The sequence below is a fragment of the Schistocerca nitens genome, chromosome 1 (assembly GCF_023898315.1).
Source record: "Schistocerca nitens isolate TAMUIC-IGC-003100 chromosome 1, iqSchNite1.1, whole genome shotgun sequence".
NCBI classification, from domain to species: domain Eukaryota; kingdom Metazoa; phylum Arthropoda; class Insecta; order Orthoptera; family Acrididae; genus Schistocerca; species Schistocerca nitens.
The window spans coordinates 54,540,858-54,562,009 of NC_064614.1; the positions used below are offsets into that span (position 1 = coordinate 54,540,858).

Sequence of the window (21,152 nt, forward strand, 5' to 3'; positions counted from 1 at the left end):
CTGCATATAAATACACAATATACACAATGCTTGATGTCACAAGTCACGAAATTTATACCACTCGCTTTTTTGGTTATATAGATTAAGTTTATTTATCCAAAAACTTTTAAGATTGTGGGATACGTAATTGGTTTGAAATCATAGCGCGCACGCGCGCGCCCGCCCGCACGCATTCGCGCGCACACACACAAACACACACACACACACTGCTGCAGAAAATAAAACATAAGTTGCTGTTCTTGTAGTTCCAGAAGCTGCGGAAATGTAGGTGCCGACCACTGTTTCCATTTTTTTTTTTTCAGGAATAAAATGATACACTGAAATCTAATGCAGTACAGTAACAATTACTCCACGATAACTGCGACAGAATGCTCGTGATTCGAAATGGTGTCACCCGGAAGTAAGGGTGGAAGGAAACTGGCGCAACAAAGTGCAACCAAATTGAACTTTTTGTGACATGACAAAAGTTGCGTCTCCTAGTCGCGCCACTAAATGCAGGGAGTTCACAGACGCAACTGCGTTATGCCACTAGCTATGGCAACACTTTTGTTGCTTGTGTGAGCCCGACTTAGCACTCAAAATAAGCTAAGCGCTATATAGGCTAAAATGCGCCATCCCAAAATTACAAGGCATGAGCTGCAGAAAGTTATTCTCGTTCTGCGCATTCGAATGTTCACTCCATAGCTAATTATACTGCATGAATGTGCTCACAGACCTCCATAATTTATGTCTGTGGATGGGCTTTGCACTTTTACTGGTATTCTGTGGTTGTTGCTAAACAAAGCAGATGACTTTCAACGAAATGGTGTACTAGCAAATGAATGCATGTCGTGCAGAAAGTCCTTATCTGGTCATTTCAGCTCGTTGGCATCTGAACAAAAATTACATCATCTGGAAAATCGGGTTCAGTTTTTCTTGGGAGCGAGTAACAAAAGTATTCGAATATTGTACTTGTCCCATCGAATAATCTGACAGAGCAATCAAGGCGACTTAAAAAAAAAAAAAAATAGTCGCTCTGCCTTGTTAATTATGAAAGCTGTCATCCAGAGAGTATTGAAAGCAAGTGTAACAGGTACAGTATGTAAATAACCCGTTGTGAAATCCACTTCTAAAGAATATTTTTTATTGACAAGGGAAGTTTGTAACAATATTGTCATACATCGACTAGAGTAACAACATGCAAACGCACATAAGTTAATTGTTTTGTTTAACTCTAACAAAAAATTTGGCATATTTTAAGACCACGTAAACAGCATTTAAATATTAAGTATGTAGCCCTTATATTAAATTCGCTCTAGTTACCTGTAGATATTAAGTTCGGATAATTGTAAAACGCAGCAGTACATAGAAAATGATTACAACTGATTGAAATTTTATACTTTTATCGAAAGGGTTGGTGTGTGTGTGTGTGGTGTGTGTGTGTGTGTGTGTGTGTGTGTGTGTGTGTTTTTCTTTTTTTTTTCCATGTCACATGAGATGTCATTAGTTTCGAGCATTTTTCTGGGGATCCAATTAGTAGGAAGTGTGGGAGGCATCCCTTAATGATCCGCAGTTCCTAAAGTGTGCAATTAGACCCTCCCCCTCAAATGTTGATTGTGTGGCAAACTGATCTGCAGTGCAGCCTGAGGTCGAGGTTAAGTTGAAAGGTGACAATTTGGTTGTTAGTTGGTGAAGACAACAAATGTGAAAGCAAATGAAGGTGGTTGTAACAAACTGAAGATTGTGTAGCTTAGTGTTTATGTCTGAGACATATTGAAAAATACAAGGTGGGTGAAGGTTTATTTTGCATGAAATGATTTGATCTATGTTAAGAGTGTTTGGGCCAGTCTGAAGAATAAATCACTGCTTCAGTTATGAGTTGTCTGCTGTTCATAAGTGTTAGAATTGTTCAACTGTGAAAACTGCCCTAAGTTTGATTCTGAAAAAAGAATTAGCAAGTGCTACTGTGTTGGGCAGTGATGCATAGGATGTGATAAGCACCATGGTCTGTTGGGACATAAGCTCCAATTACGATGAGTCTTCACGCTGCACATACATTCAGAACGTTGCACAGCACACTTCATATCTGCTCCTTTTGTGGAAAAAAGATGTGCACTTTTAAGAGGATGGGACAAACAACATACATTTTATGCTGACAAGCTCTAAATCCCCTGGCCAAGTCTATCAGCAGATGTGGCTCTTGTTAAGTACATACAAGTTATGTGTAGGTGGCAATTTACTTGGTTTCCAACAGAGCAACATATTTTGATCCTCTGTGACATCAGGTGGATGAAATTGACCCCACTTTCACAACATGAAGTCTAGTTCCTGTACAATAAACTGTCTTTGTGATTGCTTGTGATGCAGGTAGGTGGTTCAAATGGCTCTGAGCACTATGGGACTTAACATCTTAGGTCATCAATCCCCTAGAACTTAGAACTACTTAAACCTAACTAACCTAAGGACATCACACACATCCATGCCCGAGGCAGGATTCGAACCTGCGACCGTAGCAGTCCCGCGGTTCCGGACTGAGCGCCTAGAACCGCGAGACCACCGCGGCCGGCCAGGTAGGTGGATTGAACTCACTGCTGACATGTGTATTTAAAGGCTATTGAAGCACATGTGCAGAAACGTTTTGCTCATATGCTCAGTTACACATTGGAGGAAGAGTGTGAATAAGAGATTAAGTTGTCTCAGTTTATGGCTTAGCAACGTTTCTTTTTTGAACTTCCATGTGGATAATTCTGTAAATATTTATCATCCCCCTATATCATATCCTGTTTTTCCTTGGAGGACTAGTTCTGTAATTAATTAATCTGTTCGCCCTTTTCTGTGTGATTTTAGATGTGCTGTACTACCCAGATCCAGTATTGTAATTAAAAATTTGTTTGCTTTATTTGCCACAAAAAATTTTGTGTTTCAGTTGATGGAGAGGTTATCAGCTCCATAGGAAAAGGGTTGTGTGTTCTTGTCGGAATTTCAAGAGATGACACAGAGGCAGATATGGAGTACCTGTGAGTAATTTCTCTCTGCAGCTGGAAAACATATTATTTGCCATTTGAAGAATCAATTGTAGAAGTAACATTCATTTTTAATTTACAGAGCTCGTAAACTTTTAAATCTTCGAATATTTGAAGATGACAATGGAAAGAGGTGGAATCTGAGTGTAAGAGATAAAAACTTAGAAATCCTATGTGTCAGTCAGTTCACATTGTATCATGTACTAAAAGGTAACAAACTAGACTTCCACTGTGCAATGCCTGCAGAGAGCTCTGAGGAATTTTATAACCGATTTCTTAAAGTGCTGAGAACTCAGTACAAGGATGATTTTGTAAAAGGTGAATAACTTTGCCATTTTCCAGAGACAGGAGGGGGGGGGGGGGGAGAGGGAGAGAGAGAGAGAGAGAGAGAGAGAGAGAGAGAGAGAGAGAGAGAGAGAGACTGCATTCAATTTATACATCTATACTCTGCAAACCATTGTAAAATGAAAATTTATGGAATGCTTGGTTCCAGTACAGTTTGCATCTGTCTTCAAATGTCTACCATTCAGTTCTTTCAGCATTTCCATGACGCTCTCCCATCGATCAAACAAATCGGTGACCATTTGTGCTACCCTTCATTGTTTATATTCAATATCATTGCTAGCACCACCTGGTAGGGGTCTCATACACCTGAACAATATTCTAACATAGGTCACATGAACGTTTTGTATGCAGTGTACATAGTAGACTGATTGGATTTCCATAGTATAAGGTGCATTCAAGTTATAACACCTTATGAAAGTGTGACAGAGATGGTAGCACTATACGGCACACACAAATGTAGTGGCTAGAATGAGGGACTGTTTTTTATACTAAAAATGGTTGTTTTCTCCATTTGTGTGGTGTCATCAAATGAAATTCATCAACAGCTGAGTGAGATGTAGTGGTGGTGTCATAGATGTCTGATGTGCGTTCGCAGGTGCGACAGTTCAAAGAAGGTAGAACATCGTGTGACGGCAAACGAAGACAATCTTGGTCTCACACTAGCCAGGCTGATGACAACATGATCAAGCCAATGGAGAAAGTTGTTTTGGAGGATTGCTGAATCAGTGCGGAACAAATCACCTTCACTGTTGGCATTTCCATGGGGTCTGTGCACACAGTGTTGCATGAAGACCTGAAAATGTGGTAAGTGTCATCCAGTTAGGTGCCACTAATGCTGACAGAGGACCACGAGAATGTGTGCATGTCATGTTGCCAGGCAACATTGACGCATGATGATCGCATGAGTGTGACTTTTCTTTTGTTGATTGTGACAGTGGATGAGACATGGATGCCATTTTAATCCTGACATGAAGCACCAGTCAACTCAATGAAAGGACAAACATTCGCTGCCCCCCCCCCCCCCCCCCCACACACACACACACCAAAAAGAAAAAAAGGGGGGGCGCTATGTTCTGGGACAGAGATGGCATTATCCTTACTCACTGCATACCAAAGAGCACTAAGGTGACAGTTGCATCCTACCAGGATGTTTTGAAGGAGCAGCTCCTTCCAGCATTGCATGAAAAAGGCTGGAAAGGGCTACATCTGTGCTCTCTCGCCAAGACAATGCACCAGTGCATCCAGTGAATGTGACGCTGTAGTTACTTTGCAACAGAAACTTTGAAGTGATTTCTCATGCTCCTTACTCTCCTGACATGGTTCCTTGTGACTTTTGGCTGTTCCAACTATTAAAAACAACTTTTAATAGTTGCACATTCACTAGCTGTGCCACTGTTTCGTCAGAGATTTTCCAGTGGTCACACCAGACTCCTAAAGAAGTGCTTGCAGCAACTGTGGATCATGGTGTCAACATTGTGAAAAATGTGTACGACTATAGGGAGATTACGTAGAGAAGTGACCCAAGTTTCACAGATTTTGTATCATTAATTTGTGTGTGTATGTGGGGGGGGGGGGGGGATAATCAGAGCTGCTATAACTTGAATGCACCCTCATATTCTACCTATACTAGTAATTGCATGTGGCTCAATGGGTGAGTGCAGGTCTGTCAATTGGACACCACTTCGGTGAATTGTGAGTCTTTGATTACATCAGCTATCCATCCAGAGAAAGGGGATATACCCCATTTATCCATGGAATGGGGACCAACAGTTCAATAAGGAATCCAAACACATCAGTCCTGGTGACCCCTCGCATCATTGAGAGGTGAGGGCTAGATTAAAGGCAGACTGATACTTCCCAGCATTCAATTCTGTGATGTTTCAGTTTTAAGGCATGCGCTCCACTGCTAGACCACCAGGCTTAACGTTTTCTTAACAATGAGCCACAGTCTCTCTTTTGCCTTGCCTGCAACTGAGCCTATGTGACTGTTCTCTTTCGCATCCCTAAAAATTGTTGCACCCAAGTACTTAACTGGGTTTATAGTTTCAAACTGTGACTCATTGCTACTGTAATTATATGATATGGTTTTTCATTTTTTGGAGTGCAAGATTTTACATCTCTGAACATTTAAAGCAAGTTGCCAATCTTAACACCTCTTTGAAATCTTATCAAGAGCTTACTGAATATTTGTGCAGCTTTATTCAGACAGTAATTCATTACAGATAAATGCATCGTCTGCATAAAGTTTCATCTGTGAGGCCATTAGTTTACAATATGAACAGCATCGATCCAAACTCACTTCCCTGGGTCATACCTAAAATTAGTTCTACATCTGTTGATGACTTTCCATCCTAAATTAACTTTTTTTTTTTTTATTCAGAGGTATGGTGCACCAGCATGTACCGTCAGAAATCAAGCTCTGTCCTATTTCAGGCTAATACAATAAGATGACTGCGACATCACACATTGAAATAAGTGTCCAAGGAATAGAAAAGCAACTGGAATCACTCAACAGAGGAAAGTCCACTGGACCTGATGGGATACCAATTCATTTCTACACAGAGTACGCGAAAGAACTTGCCCCCCTTCTGACAGCCGTGTACCGCAAGTCTCTAGAGGAACGGAAGGTTCCAAATGATTGGAAAAGAGCACAGGTAGTCCCAGTCTTCAAGAAGGGTCGTCGAGCAGATGCACAAAACTATAGACCTATATCTCTGACGTCGATCTGTTGTAGAATTTTAGAACATGTTTTATGCTCGCTTATCATGTCATTTCTGGAAACCCAGAATCTACTCTGTAGGAATCAACATGGATTCCGGAAACAGCAATCGTGTGAGACCCAACTCGCTTTATTTGTTCATGAGACCCAGAAAATATTAGATACAGGCTCCCAAGTAGATGCTACTTTCCTTGACTTCCGGAAGGCGTTCGATACAGTTCCGCACTGTCGCCTGATAAACAAAGTAAGAGCCTACGGAATATCAGACCAGCTGTGTGGCTGGATTGAAGAGCTTTTAGCAAACAGAACGCAGCATGTTGTTATCAATGGAGAGACGTCTACAGACGTTAAAGTAACCTCTGGCGTGCCACAGGGGAGTGTTATGGGACCATTGCTTTTCACAATATATATAAATGACCTAGTAGATAGTGTCGGAAGTTCCATGCGGCTTTTCGCGGATGATGCTGTAGTATACAGAGAAGTTGCAGCATTAGAAAATTGTAGCGAAATGCAGGAAGATCTGCAGCGGATAGGCACTTGGTGCAGGGAGTGGCAACTGACCCTTAATATAGACAAATGTAATGTATTGCGAATACATAGAAAGAAGGATCCTTTATTGTATGATTATAAGATAGCGGAACAAACACTGGTAGCAGTTACTTCCGTAAAATATCTGGGAGTATGCGTGCGGAACGATTTGAAGTGGAATGATCACATAAAATTAATTGTTGGTAAGGCGGGTACCAGGTTGAGATTCATTGGAAGAGTCCTTAGAAAATGTAGTCCATCAACAAAGGAGGTGGCTTACAAAACACTCGTTTGACCTATACTTGAGTATTGCTCAACAGTGTGGGATCTGTACCAGATCGGGTTGACGGAGGAGATACTGAAGATCCAAAGAAGAGTGACGCGTTTCTTCACAGGGTTATTTGGTAACCGTGATAGCGTTACGGAGATGTTTAGCAAACTCAAGTGGCAGACTCTGCAAGAGAGGCGCTCTGCATCGCGGTGTAGCTTGCTCGCCAGGTTTCGAGAGGGTGTGTTTCTGGATGAGGTATTGAATATATTGCTTCCCCCTACTTATACCTCCCGAGGAGATCACGAATGTAAAATTAGAGGGATTCGAGCGCGCACGGAGGCTTTCAGACAGTCGTTCTTCCCTCGAACCATACACGACTGGAACAGAAAAGGGAGGTAATGACAGTGGCACGTAAAGTGCCCTCCGCCACACACTGTTGGGTGGCTTGCGGAGTATAAATGTAGATGTAGATGTACACGTGCGAACAGACAGAAATAATACAGGAAATATTTAATTGCTGAAATAACGCAAAACTAATGGGGCAATCACAGAAATTAGGGAGTTTTGGACAGGGAAAAACTAAATATCCAGCAGTCCTAATAACAAAACCTATACTTGTGCAAAAATCCAACAAACAAAATTCTCAACAGTCAACAAACCTGATATTGGAAATTTTGCTTGACCTATATAGTTCAAATGAAGTCTTCTGTGATACCACAAACTCACACAAGCTAAAAAAAAAAGTATTTGGTCATTCCATGTCAGTTCAACCAGGGGCTCCACCTCATAGTCTCAGATTTGACTGAAATTCAGTACACTAATTCTACCATGTGTGGAACACTCGTGTACAAAGTATTAGTTTCCCCTGCCAATTAGTTCCACAATTATGACTTATGAAAGAAGGTGGTGTGACCCGGAAATTGCAACCCGCATCTGGCAATCTATCTTCAGACCCAACTTCAGGTCTTAATAACTTTGGAACTATTCCAATCAGTCCAGTGAAATTTTTACAACCCAGTAACACACTCCATGAATCCAAACACCAACAACATATTTCTGAGGGAAAATAAAAAATTCCAAAATGTAATTTAAAAAATGTAATACGTTAAAAGGTACATATTGTAGGTGCCCTCTCTGCCAAATATAATTCACTCAAAAAGGGTATACATTTTTTTGTGGTAAGCTTAATGTGGCCTAAACACATGCAGAACTCATCATGCCCAAATCAGTCACAAAAACTGAGTTACATGCACACGAAAATACAAAAATTTGAAAAATTACCTGAAAAACATGGATTTTTCTAAGTGTGGTAGCACAAAAGGGACAAGTGGTATCCAAGCCAAATTTCACACACTGCATAAGTAGACCATAATGGTATATATCTAAAAATTTCAGCATGTTATTGCAAGACATTTGTGTATAATGGAAGTTGACAGATGTATTTGGTGATGTGGCCATCGTTCCACAACACAATTTTGTAAAAACATATCGTAAACTGTTCTGCCTCTTCTCATCCTCTCCCACAACTGTTTAATCACTAAGCAACAACATATAGACAGATTAACACAACTATCATAAATGTTTACTACACCTTAACTGCTAAAAACCAGTTGACTGTGCTTCGAACAGAAGTTCTCCCACACTTTAGCTACTGTACTCTGTACATTGAGTGGCAAATTGTACTGTCTTCCTGACACTGTGCAGGAACTGGAACTATCATACGAATATGTTCAAAAGGAATCCAACATCTGTCTGCCAAAAGTGGCCAATGAAATGATCTTGCTGGCCCCATGAAGTTCACAAATACATCACCTTCTGCTTCACAGCACTCTGCAACACAAGTACCATTTGTCATCATAAACAGCAGTAACATAGCAACCTGATTGTATGTTGCTGCTTTTGCTTCTGAATCCTGAGTCAGACACACTGTGAAGACACATGTTGTGCATGAACCTATAGTTATAACCGGACAGTCTGCTCATCTGTACACTGTCAGAGTCCGCTGGAGAGAAGTGATGATGGCTCCTTGTGCCTGCAACAGTTTTAATGTGTTCTAGTCTGCTTTTTACCAACTCTTCGACTGATCTCACTTCATCTTTCGAAACATAGAATGATTGTATGCCAGAGATATTTTTTTGTACCCAGGTAAATAATTGAAGAGGTCATACAATGTAAGCTTTCACGGCCAGTATTGTCTTCACTTAAAACTTCCGGGCTGATAGGCCGTGGTCGAAGTATAAAACTTTCCCCTGAAGTTTCGTCTCCGACTGCGGGAGACGTCCTCGGAGGTGCAGCGGCGAACTGCGAAAGATAACTCGAGGAAGCACGGATTATATAGGCAGTACAGAGGGCGCCACTGTCGATCACATGGTGTTGGCTATGAGATTGTCTCTGGTAATGCCAACATTCTCAATTGAAAGTAATCGATCGTCACGCTTGCGGTGCAACGCTGACATCCAAATTTTATACAGTTTAACACCTTCGTCTTTACTGTTAAAATTATTGTGGTTTATATCAATCTTGATAGCCTCTCTATACATGCGTGCATAATAATGCGAGGCTTTTGATATGACACTCGTCTCGCTGAATTTTATTTCATGATCACCTTCCTGATAAACATGTTCCGCTATGGCCGATTTATCCATGTGACCCAGGCAGCAATTGCTCTTATGTTCAACAAGACGGGTGTTCACACTTCTTTTTGTGGTACCAATATAAACCTGGCCACAACTACACGGAATTTTATATATCCCCGGTGTATCCAAAGGGTCTAGTGCATCTTTTGCCGATCCTAAATATTCTTTTATATTCCTGGTGGGTCTGAAAATAGTTTCCACCCCATACTTGCTTAAAACTTTCCCAATGCGGTCTGTGACCTTACTAATGAACGGAAGAAAAACTTTGCCCTTGTGCGACTGTTGCTCGTCGTTGCTCCTGATTATCTGCCTAGAGCGAAGTGCTCAATCTATATCCTTGCTAGAACAGCCATTATTCATGAAAGTTGACCGTAGATGTTCAATCTCATCTTTTAAATAAACAGTTTCACAAATTTTGTACGCCCTGTCTACCAAGGTTTTCATTACACCTCTTTTTTTTGTCTAGGGTGGTGGTTTGAATCTTTATGTAGGTAACGATCAGTATGTGTGACCTTTCTATACACCTTATGGCCCAACGTTCCATCCTGTCGTTTAATCACAGACACATCCAGGAAATTCAATTGCCCATTCCTCTCCGTCTCCATAGTAAATTGGATTTTCGGATTAATGCTGTTTAAATGTGCCAGGAAGGCATCCAACTCCTCTGCTCTGTGTGTCCATACTACGAACGCGTCATCGACATAGCGATACCTTCTGGCTGGTCTCTTACTGGCAGTCTGCAACACTCGTTGTTCAAAAGTCTCCATAAATAGGTTAGCCACAGCAGGACTAAGAGGACTGCCCATAGCCACCCCGTCAATCTGTTCATAAAAATTATTATTGTATTGCAAGTAGGTTGTGGTGAGTCAGTGTTGGAATAATGCCACAATATCGGTAGGAAAAATATCCGTTATGCATAAGATAGCTTCATTTACCAGAATCATGGTAAATAATGACACAATATCAAAACTGAGAAGGATATCATCCAGGCCCATGCTCATTTCCTTTAACTTGTCAATGAAATAAGCTGAATGTTTAATATGACTGTCCGTCCTACCAACATAAGGTTGCAGCAATGAGGCAAGGTGTCTAGATAACTCGTGTGTTGGTCTACCTATAGCACTGACAATTGGCCTCAATGGAATCTCAGGCTTATGCACTTTGGGTAAGCCATAAAGTCTAGGTGGGTACGTTTCTGTTTTACAAAGCAGCTTCTTATCGTCGGAGGTGAATGAAGGTGCTTTCACAATCAGCACTTCCTCGAGTTATCTTCGCAGTTTGCTGCTGTACCTACGAGGATGTCTCCCACAGTCGGAGACGAAACGTCAGGGGAGAATTTTATACTTCGACCACAGCCTATCAGCCCGGAAGTTTTAAGTGAAGGGAATTGAAGAGGTGTTAGAATGTGACCTGTAGGATGCTGCAGACTAGCTCGTGATGCCATGCACTTAATGGTAGCACCAATACCATCACATACATTTTTACCATGACTTGTTGCGAAAAAAATCCATTCTGCGTGAATCTGAAAATCATGGTAATGCATGCATAAATTTTTGAGATTTTTACAGTTTTTGTACTGACTAGCTGCCCCATCACTGAAGTATTTCACAAAATGTATGTGAGGCAGCTTGTTTTTCACATATGCCATGACAGTACGAATGTGGGCATGAACTGCAGTGGCATCATGAATTCAACAGTCACTAAAAGTGCACAGGTTCATGACAGACACATCACCTGATTCACATCTACAGTAAATCACAAATGGCTGGAGAGTTGCTTGACTGTTGTCCCAATGATATCCTTGGATGGCGTCTTGAACTATAAATGCATAATTTTCAGAAAAGTCTAGTATTACTATAATTTCATCTTGTTTCAAATTATCCTTACAAAACTGGAGATAAGCCGATTGTGCTGTTGCTGTGAAGCTGTGTGTGGTCAGTTTGTCCATTTTTTGACAACACATTTCAACAAAATCTTCCACTGTACTTTGCTTTGTTTCAAGACTTGTGCGATCCATGTGTGTCCATTGTTTATAAGAAACAAGTTCGTCACCCATAAGGAGTTCACCATACAGTTTGTTATTAATGTGTTCTGCAAGATTTGCCTTACCAGGACACTTTTCACACCTGTGTATCATGCACTGGTAGAAACTGCTGTCACACACTAGCAGCTTCATTGCACATTTGGAATCCAGACCTTTATAGCAGCAAACATCAGCTTAGCATTTTGATGGGTCTCACATACACAGACATTGTGTGTGTCCCTTGCACTTACGGGCACAACCCATTTTGGCCAAAGATTGAAAAAAGATGATAAAGCTACTTTGGTATTGGGATACTTTTCCTTGAATTCTACATTTAGTTCTGATATGTTGCATAGCAACAGTCTTTTTCGCATCTGTACACGTACATTTCCCATTTTCACCATTACATAGTCTTCTTTTCCAGGCATTATTCGGCTGTAGTCATTATTTTCATAAAACTCTGACACTAGCACCTTTATTTCTGAACTCAGTTGCTTACCCTGAGCCTGCTGAAGTTGTGGAAGCACTCCTTGGGTTGCTTTTATTTTCCTAGCTTGCTTTACCGTATACGTAGAAACATTGAATTCCTTTGCAGTGTAGGCAATAGACCAGCTGGAAGGTGCAAGGGTAAGAATAGCTACTTTTTCTGGCGTGTGGATATGGCACATTTTTCTTTCAAATCATGCACAATTTTGTGCAAATCAGAGCATTTCTGGCATGATTTCTGTTCCTTTGGAGCAGATTGTTCTTCCTCTTCCACCATTAGTGTGTCAGCTATTTTGTGTTTTAATTCCATTTGAGCTTCTTGTAGTTTTCGTCTACCATAGCTGGGCCTCTCTCTTTTCCCAACTTTGTGTGTCTTCATGGGAGACAAACCAAGAGCAGTAATTGGAGCATTTAATTGCTCATCCTGTGGTTGTAGGTGGCTGATACTCCTCGTCGCTGTCATGTAAATTATCAGAATATTCATTTTTTAGCAGTGTAACACACCCGGAACATAACTTTGTCCCATGCACTGATTCACTTTCAATACTGATTTTATATCAATTTCTCTGAGGCTACACTTCACTGTCTTCTTATGAATCCGAAATGGATCAATAAAACTTTTTTGTAGGAAAGAATACTTATCCAGAAACACTTTCATATGATGATAACAAACACTAAAGTTTCCTGGGACTGTACTTCTTGTGCCCACAGGGTGTATTCCGGATCTCCATAGCAGCAAATCTTGCTCCGATTCATCCAGATCATACAGTAAAAAGTGAATACCACACTTTGTTCCATATGTTATTTTATGACATTCAGATGCTTGTGCTCTACCAATACTGCAACTTGTTTGAACAAAAGCGCCACTAGTACACTCTTCTACCTCCTTACTGACTTTCCACAGCAGTACTGACCAGTCTTGAACTAGAATCTTAAAAACATGAGTAATCTGTAATAGTTGCTTATTTCCTTTGTTGTTCCTGCCTAATGACGACTCATTCTGTCCCTGAAAACTACCATTGTTTAACTTTCTGTTGCATAATGGTTCCCAACAATTGCTGCAGCTTTATCTGAAACAAGCTGTCTGCATCATCACTATTACTTGCTAAATCGTGTTAAAAGAAATGTAACCAAATACATCTCTGTCAACTTTTATTGTACACAAATGCCTTGCAATAACAAGTTGAAATTTTGCCACATATTCAAAATGTGTGAAATCTTATGGGACTTAACTGCTAAGTTCATCAGTCCCTAAGCTTACACACTACTTAACCTAAATTACCCTAAGGACAGAGACACATGCCCACACGCCCATGCTCGAGGGAGGACTCGAACCTCCACCGGGACCAGCCGCACAATCCATGACTGCAGCGCCTTAGACCACTCAGCTAATCTCATGCGGCCTTTGCCACATATTATATTATGGTCTACTTGTGCAGTGTTTGAAATTTGGCTTGGATATCACTTGTCCCTTTTGTGCTACCATACTTAGAAAATCCATGTTTTTCAGGTAATTTTTCAAATTTTTGTGTGCATGTAACTCTGTTTGTGTGACTGATATGGGCATGATGAGTTCTGTGTGTGTTTAGGCCACATTAAGCTTACCACAAAAAAATTTATACCCTTTTTGAGTGAATTATATTTGGCATAGAGGGCACCTGCAATATGTACCTTTTAACGTATTACATTTTTTTAATCACATTTGGAATTTTTTAGTTTTCCTCAGAAATATGTTGTTGGTGTTTTGATTCATAGAGTGCGTTCTCTAAGTGGATGTTAGTGGCTTGTGAAAATTTCACTAGACTGTGCAAAATAGTTCCAAAGTTATTAAGACCTGAAGTTGGGTCTGAAGATAGATTGTCATGCCACCTTCTTTCACAAGCCATAATTCTGGAACTAATTTGCAGGGGAACTTAAAATTTTGTACATGAGTGTTCCACACTTGGTAGCATTGGTGTGCTACATTTCAGCCAAATCTGAGACTATCAGCTGGAATATTTTCTCAAATTGGTTGAATTGACCCTATTGGAAATTTCACTTGACCTACATAGCTCGGACACCATGCAACCAGACATCTCTCCAAAAACCACTACCAGAAATTTCACTTGACCTCTATAGTTCAAATGAAAGCTATGATACTACAAAACCATACGTAGCACAACTAATCTGGTATCTAACACTTCACAAACCTATGTAGCTAACCTCCATTTCCCATTAGCCTTTCTGTTCAATATGCATGATCAGATCTGTACATGGTTATTAGAGCCATGGTTACATTTTTAATGGCAGGGTTGCCTACAGAATTGGCTCAAATGGAACATAAATACCTTGGTGCCAGACTTATACAAGCCTTTGTAACGAATGGCTCTGAGCACTATGCGACTTAACTTCTGAGGTCATCAGTCGCCTAGAACTTAGAACTAATTAAACCTAACTAACCTAAGGACATCACACACATCCATGCCTGAGGCAGGATTCAAACCTGCGACCGTAGCGGTCGCTTGGCTCCTGAGGAGGACAGTTGGTGCAATAACATTCACCAATTCAAAGAAAGTCAGCTTACTGCACCTTGGGGTAACACTATCCAACTCACAGTGTTCCTCCTCGAAAACCGCTTAGACCCTGATGCTAGACAATTGTTTGTAGGTGTCTAGCCATGTTGACATTTCCATTTTGAAGAACAATCAGTTGACAACAACAACTGGTTAAATAAATACTAAGAAAGGAAGAAAAACCATCCTGCTTAGTAAACACAGTAAAATAATTCTGATTAAGTGTGCAATCAACAACAAAGATTCATCTTTGAGACTGAAAAAGGGAATAAAATTCAAGGACATTGTACAATAGACTTTCGTAATATATGTGGCGAGCAAAGTTGTGAATTACTGGAAGAGACACTAGGGTTCAATATTACTCTTCGAATATTGCTGCTGGAGAATGCATTCAACTCGGGGATCGTTTTTACCAAATCATAAGACAACAGACAGAAATCTGAAATAGCCTTCTGTATTGTCTCCCTAAGTTGTTTCACCAAGAAAGATAGTACTATTGGTTATTATTTTCAGTTGTCACACAAAGACCAAAGTGACAGGTATTGAGATGGGTGAACATGGGTAAGAAATAAAATCAATTTCTCAACAAAGGAAATGCAACTAGACATAATGAGACTTAAGAAAGTTGTCCACAAAGTAAGTTCCGTTTCTATTTCTATCCGCGGCAGCGCTTCGGTCGCAGTTCTGAGCAAGTTCTGACTCAAGGAGAAGACATGTACGGCATTTTCAGATCACTGCTGCCGACGTGTGCTTTTTAGTGCTTCTTTGTAATGTTCAGCCACAATGGAAAATGCCACCACGTGTGGAATCAGATCTGCGATTCATTTCCTAAAAGCAAGGAAAGTTAAACCAAAGGAAATTCATTGGCAAATCTGCGAGGTTTACAGACAAAATGCTATGAGTGATTCAATGGTTAGAAGATGGGTCAGACAGTTCAATGGACTTGATCAAGTGCACGATGAAGAATGAAGTGGACGCCCGTCTGTGGTTACTGATGAACTGGTTCACACAATTGAAGAGAAGATTAAGCACGACCGTAAGTTTACACTTAGTGCCCTTGCTATGGAAGGTCCGCAAATCTCATGATCACTAATTCATGAAATTGTTACTGAAAAACTGAAATTTTGAAAACTTTGCTCACGTTGGGTACCCAAAATTTTTACTGAACAACAAAAAACAACGGATGGGTAGTGCACTTCAGTTTTTCTACTATGAAGAAGGCGATGGTTTTCTTTCTCGGATAGTCACTGGGGATGAAACATGGGTATTGTACAACACCCCTGAAACAAAATGGCAATCAATGGAATGGAGGCACACTTCATCCCCAATGAAGATTAAGCCTAAGCAAATCTTGACACCTTGAAAAGTCATGTGCACCTGTTTTTTGGGACAGGAAAGGCATTCTGCTGATTGATTTCTTACCACAAGGCCAAACAGTCAGTGCACATGGTTACTGCATGACCATTAAAAAATTGTGCCGTGTAACACAGAACAAGCGCCGAGGATTACCGTCAAAAGGTGTTGCTTTTTCACAATAATGTCCGACCACACACGGCAATGTGATCAAACAACTCTTACGGGACCTTGATAATTTTTACTTATGGACCATCTAACAGCAACTGAATAAAACACAATTTTAGTGCCATACGTGTTTTGCCTTTATTTTCTGCAAGGCATCATCAGTGGCAGGTTGCGTGGACAATTTCCTATATATTATGCTCGTGTTGCATTTTTGGTGGTCTTATTCTTCTTATGGATGCCAATTTGTGGTTTTTTCCCCCACATTCCACAGCACTATGAACTGAACGCTTGTTTCAATGCAATGTTTGTTTTTTTTCATTGAAACAATATAATGAAATGTAATTACATTGCAAAGATTGCTTGTATGACTCTCGTTCAACTGATTCTTGAGTATTGCTTGTGTGACACACTTACAAGCTATGCTTATTAAAGGAGATGGAAAAGCTCCCAAGAAGAGTACTTCATTTCATCACAGTCCCCTCTACCAAGCATGAGAGCATAAGAGAGGTGCATACCAAACTACAGTAGTAAATGCTGCTGGAGACGATGTTCATCATAGTCATCCAGAATATCATGTCCTCTCACATATATCTTGTGTAATTACAAGACAGTAAAATCAGAGATATTCAGGTTTATATGTAATCTTACCAGCAAGTCCTTCTTCCCAAATACCATTTGTGAATAAAAGAGGAAAGGGCAAAAAATGATGATGTTACGGAAAGTACCCTCCACTGCATACTCTAAGATGGCTAGTAGATGTAACCATTTTTGTTAATTAAAGACGGGAGGTCTTTATAAAGTTCTGTGACCATGACATGCACTTTTACAATTATGGTCCTGCATTGCTGCTGCTATAGATGCAACTCAAAATTCATTAGAGGAGGAAAAGTAGTTATTTTTCTTAGGTATGATGATGGCAGTCTACCCCGAAACATGTTATCCACGAAGAAATAGAGTGTGAGCTATAAAGACAGTTTTCTTGTATGTTGTTGTTGTTGTCGTTATTGTGGTCTTCAGTCCAGAGACTGGTTTGATGTAGCTCTACCCTGTGCAAGCTTCTTCATCTCCCAGTACCTACTGCAATCTACATCCTTCTGAATCTGCTTAGTGTATTCATCTCTTGGTCTCCCTCTACGATATTTACCCTCCACACTGCCCTCCAATACTAAATTGGTGATCCCTTGATGCATCAAGAACATGTCCTATGAACCAATCCCTTAATCTAGTTAAGTTGTGCCACAAATTTCTCTTCTCCCCAATTCTATTCAATCCTCCTCGTTAGTTATGTGATCTACCCATCTGATCTTCAGCATTCTTCTGTAGCACCACATTTCTAAAGCTTCTATTCTTGTCTTGTCCAAACTATTTATTGTCCATGTTTCACTTCCATACATGGCTACACTCCATACAAATACTATCAGAAAACACTTCCTGACACTTAAATCTATACTCAATGTTAACAGATTTCTCTTCTTCAGAAACGCTTTCCTTGCCATTGCCAGTATACATTTTATATCCTCTCTACTTCAGCCATCATCAGTTATTTTGCTCCTCAAATAGCAAAATTCCTTTACTACTTTAAGTGTCTCATTTCCTAATCTAATTCCCTCAGCATCACCTGATTTAATTCGACTACATTCCATTATCCTTGTTTTGCTTTTGTTGATGTTCATCTTATATTTTCCTTTCAAGCCATTGTCCATTCCATTCAATTGCTCTTCCAGGTCCTTTGCTGTCTCTGACAAAATTACAATGTCATCAGCAAACCTCAAAGTTTTCATTTCTTCTCCATGGATTTTAATTCCTACTCTGAATTTTTCTTTTGTTTCCTTTACTGCTTACTCAATATACAGATTGAATAACATCGGTGAAAGGCTACAACCCTGTCTCACTCCCTTCCCAACCACTGCTTCCCTTTCATGCCCCTCGACTCTTATGACTGCAATCTGGTTTCTGTACAAATTGTAAATATACTTTCGCTCCCTGTATTTGACCCTTACCACCTTCAGAATTTGAAAGAGAGTATTCCAGTCAACATTGTCTAAACCTTTCTCTATATCTACAAATGCTAGAAATGTAGGTTTGCCTCTCCTTAATCTATCTTCTAAGACTACTTGTCACTTGTTCCAACATTTCTATGGAATCCAAACTGATGTGCCCCGAGGTCGGCTTCTACCAGTTTTTTCATTTGCCTGTGAAGAATTTGTGTTAGTATTTTGCAGCCGTGACTTATTAAATTGATAGTTCGATAATTTTCACACCTCTCAGCACCTTCTTTCTTTGGGATTGGAATTATTATATTCTTCTTGAAGTCTGAGGGTATTTCGTCTGTCTCATACATCTAGCTCACCAGATGGTAGAGTTTTGTCAGTGCTGGCTCTGCCAAGGCTATCAGTAGTTCTAATGGAATGTTGTCTACATCCGGGGCCTTGTTTCGAATTAGGTCTTTCAGTGCTCTGTTAAACTCGTCACGCAGTATCATATCTCCCATTTCATCTTCATCTACATCCTCTTCCATTTCCATAATATTGTCCTCAAGTACATTGCCGTTGTATAGACCCTTTATACACTCCTTCCACTGTTCAGCTTTCCCTTCTTTGCTTAGAACTGGTTTTCCATCTGAGCTCTTGATATTCATACAAGTGGTTGTCTTTTCTCCAAAGGACTCTCTAATTTTCTTGTAGGCAGTACCTAGCTTACCTCTAGTGACATATGCCTCTACATCCTTACATTTGTCCTCTAGCCATCCCTGCTTAGCCATTTTGCACTTCCTGTTGATATCATTTTTGAGACACTTGTATACCTTTTTGCTTGCTTCATTTACTGCATTTTTATATTTTCTCCATTCATCAATTAAATTCAATATTTCTTCTGTTACCCAGGGATTTCTACTAGCCCTCATCTTTTTACTTACTTGATCCTTTGCTGCCTTCACTATTTCATCCCTCAAAGCTACCCATTCTTCTTCTACTGTATTTCTTTCCCCTGTACTTGTCAATCATACCCTAATGCTCGCTTTTGTACTCCCTACAACCTCTGGTTCTTTCAATTTATCCAGGTCCCATCTCAAATTCCCAGCTTTTTGCAGCTTCTTCAGTTTTAATCTACAGTTCATCACCAATAGATTGTAGCCAGAGTCCCTATCTGCCTTTGGAAATGTCTTACAATTTAAAACCTGGTTCCTAAATCTCTGTCTTACCATTATATAATCTATCTGAAACCCTTCAAGGTCTCCAGGCATCTTCCATGTTTACAACCTTCTTTCATGAGCCTTGAACCAAGTGTTAGCTATGCTCTGTGCAAAATTCTACCAGGTGGCTTCCTCTTTCATTCCTTCCCCCATTCCATATTCACCTACTACTTTTCCTTCTATCGAATTCCACTGCCCCATGACTATTAAATTTTTGTCTCCCTTCACTATCTGAATAATTTCTTTGATCTCATCATACATTTCATCAAGCTCTTTGTCATCTGCAGAGCTAGTTGGCATATGAACTTGTACTACTGTGGTAGATGTGGGCTTCGTGTCTATCTTGGCCACAATAATGCATTCACTATGCTGTTTGTAGTATCTTACCCACACTCCTATTTTTTATTCGTTATTAAACCTACTCCTCCATTACCCCTATTTGATTTTGTATTTATAACCCTGTATTCACCTGAACAAAAGTCTTGTTCCTCCTGCCACCGAACTTCACTAATTCCCACTATATCTAACTTTAAACTATCCATTTGCTTTTTTAAATTTTCTAACCTACCTGTCCGATTAAGGGATCTGACATTCCACACTCCGATTTTCAGAACACCAGTTTTCTTTCTCCTGATAACTACATCCTCCTGAGTAGTCCCCGCCGGAGATCCAAATGGGGGACTATTTTACCTCCAGAATATTTTACCCAAGAGAATGCCATAATCATTTAACCATACAGTAAAGCTGCATGCCCTTGGGAAAAATTACGGCTGTAGTTTGCCCTCACTTTCAGCTGTTCGCGATGCCAGCACAGCAGGGCCGTTTCAGTTGATGTTACAAAGCCAGATCAGTCAATCATCCAGACTGTTTTCTTGTAAGTAATCAATTTTATCAGATGCTGTGGGAAGAATGAGTTTGTATGCTGTCTAGTCCAACTAGTCAAGCCACAGTGACGTGAGGAGAGCGCGCGCGCGTGCGCGCGCCCCCCCCCCCTCCCCCCCCCCCCCCCGTGTGTGTGTGTGTGTGTGTGTGTGTGTGTGTGTGTGTGTGTGTGTGTGTGTGTTTAAATAAAAGCTGAGTTACTATATTGTGGTTTACGCATATGTGCTGATCCATCTCTATTGCAGTGTATGTCAGTCAGTTGGTGTTTGCCGAAAATTTAAGTTATTTAAATTTTACTGGTTTTGCTGTTTCAGATGGAAAGTTTGGTGCTTACATGACAGTGAACATTGAGAATGATGGACCTGTAACTGTTGAACTTGAATCTCCCTCAAAGAAAAGTAAAGAGGGTGATGGACAAAGCTAATTTTAAATTAGATTGTTATTCTTATTGCATTAAAGTTTTTTGTGTAACTGCAAGCAGAGAGGAGAAACATGAGAGTACTTCAGTGAGGTTTTTGGAATGTTTGTTAATGATCTAGGTGAATGTTGGGCAGGTGACCAAGTGTTGCTTCACTTCTTGTATTCACACACAGATTACAGAAACAGTACTTATTTTGGAAATATGTTTTGTATTTCAACAGTGTTTGTGTGAAATGTCGTTTCCACTTTATATGTGATTTGTTACACACAGGTTTGCCACAGATTATATGTAAAGACTATGGAAAAAATAAAGATGGCACAATTTTGAGAGTGTCTGAAGTCAGTTTTGCTTATTGATAATAATGTGCCTTTGGTTAGTTATGTTTTACTATTTGAAAGCAATTTTCTTTAGCTGACAGCTATAATTCCCATTCTTCTTGTAAGGGGTATGATTTAACTTTCATAACAGTAACCCTGCATTTGGACAGAGTGACATACACTGGGACACTTGAAAGGAAATTTTGAGAAACCCCACATGTGCAAAAAACTAAACTTTTCATGAGATACAGAAAACGTT

The 21,152-nt window shown here is 40.1% G+C and overlaps 1 protein-coding gene across 1 annotated transcript; it reads left to right on the forward strand.

The window, feature by feature from the left end:
* Positions 1–648: 648 nt before the first annotated feature.
* Positions 649–20,914, forward strand: LOC126241083 (D-aminoacyl-tRNA deacylase 1). The gene is made up of 4 exons (XM_049947976.1): positions 649–1,072; positions 2,906–2,996; positions 3,085–3,320; positions 20,470–20,914. The coding sequence occupies exons 1-4, from the start codon at positions 1,030–1,032 to the stop codon at positions 20,577–20,579; spliced, it is 480 nt and encodes a 159-aa protein (XP_049803933.1). The 5' UTR covers positions 649–1,029; the 3' UTR covers positions 20,580–20,914.
* The last annotated feature ends 238 nt before the right edge of the window (positions 20,915–21,152 follow it).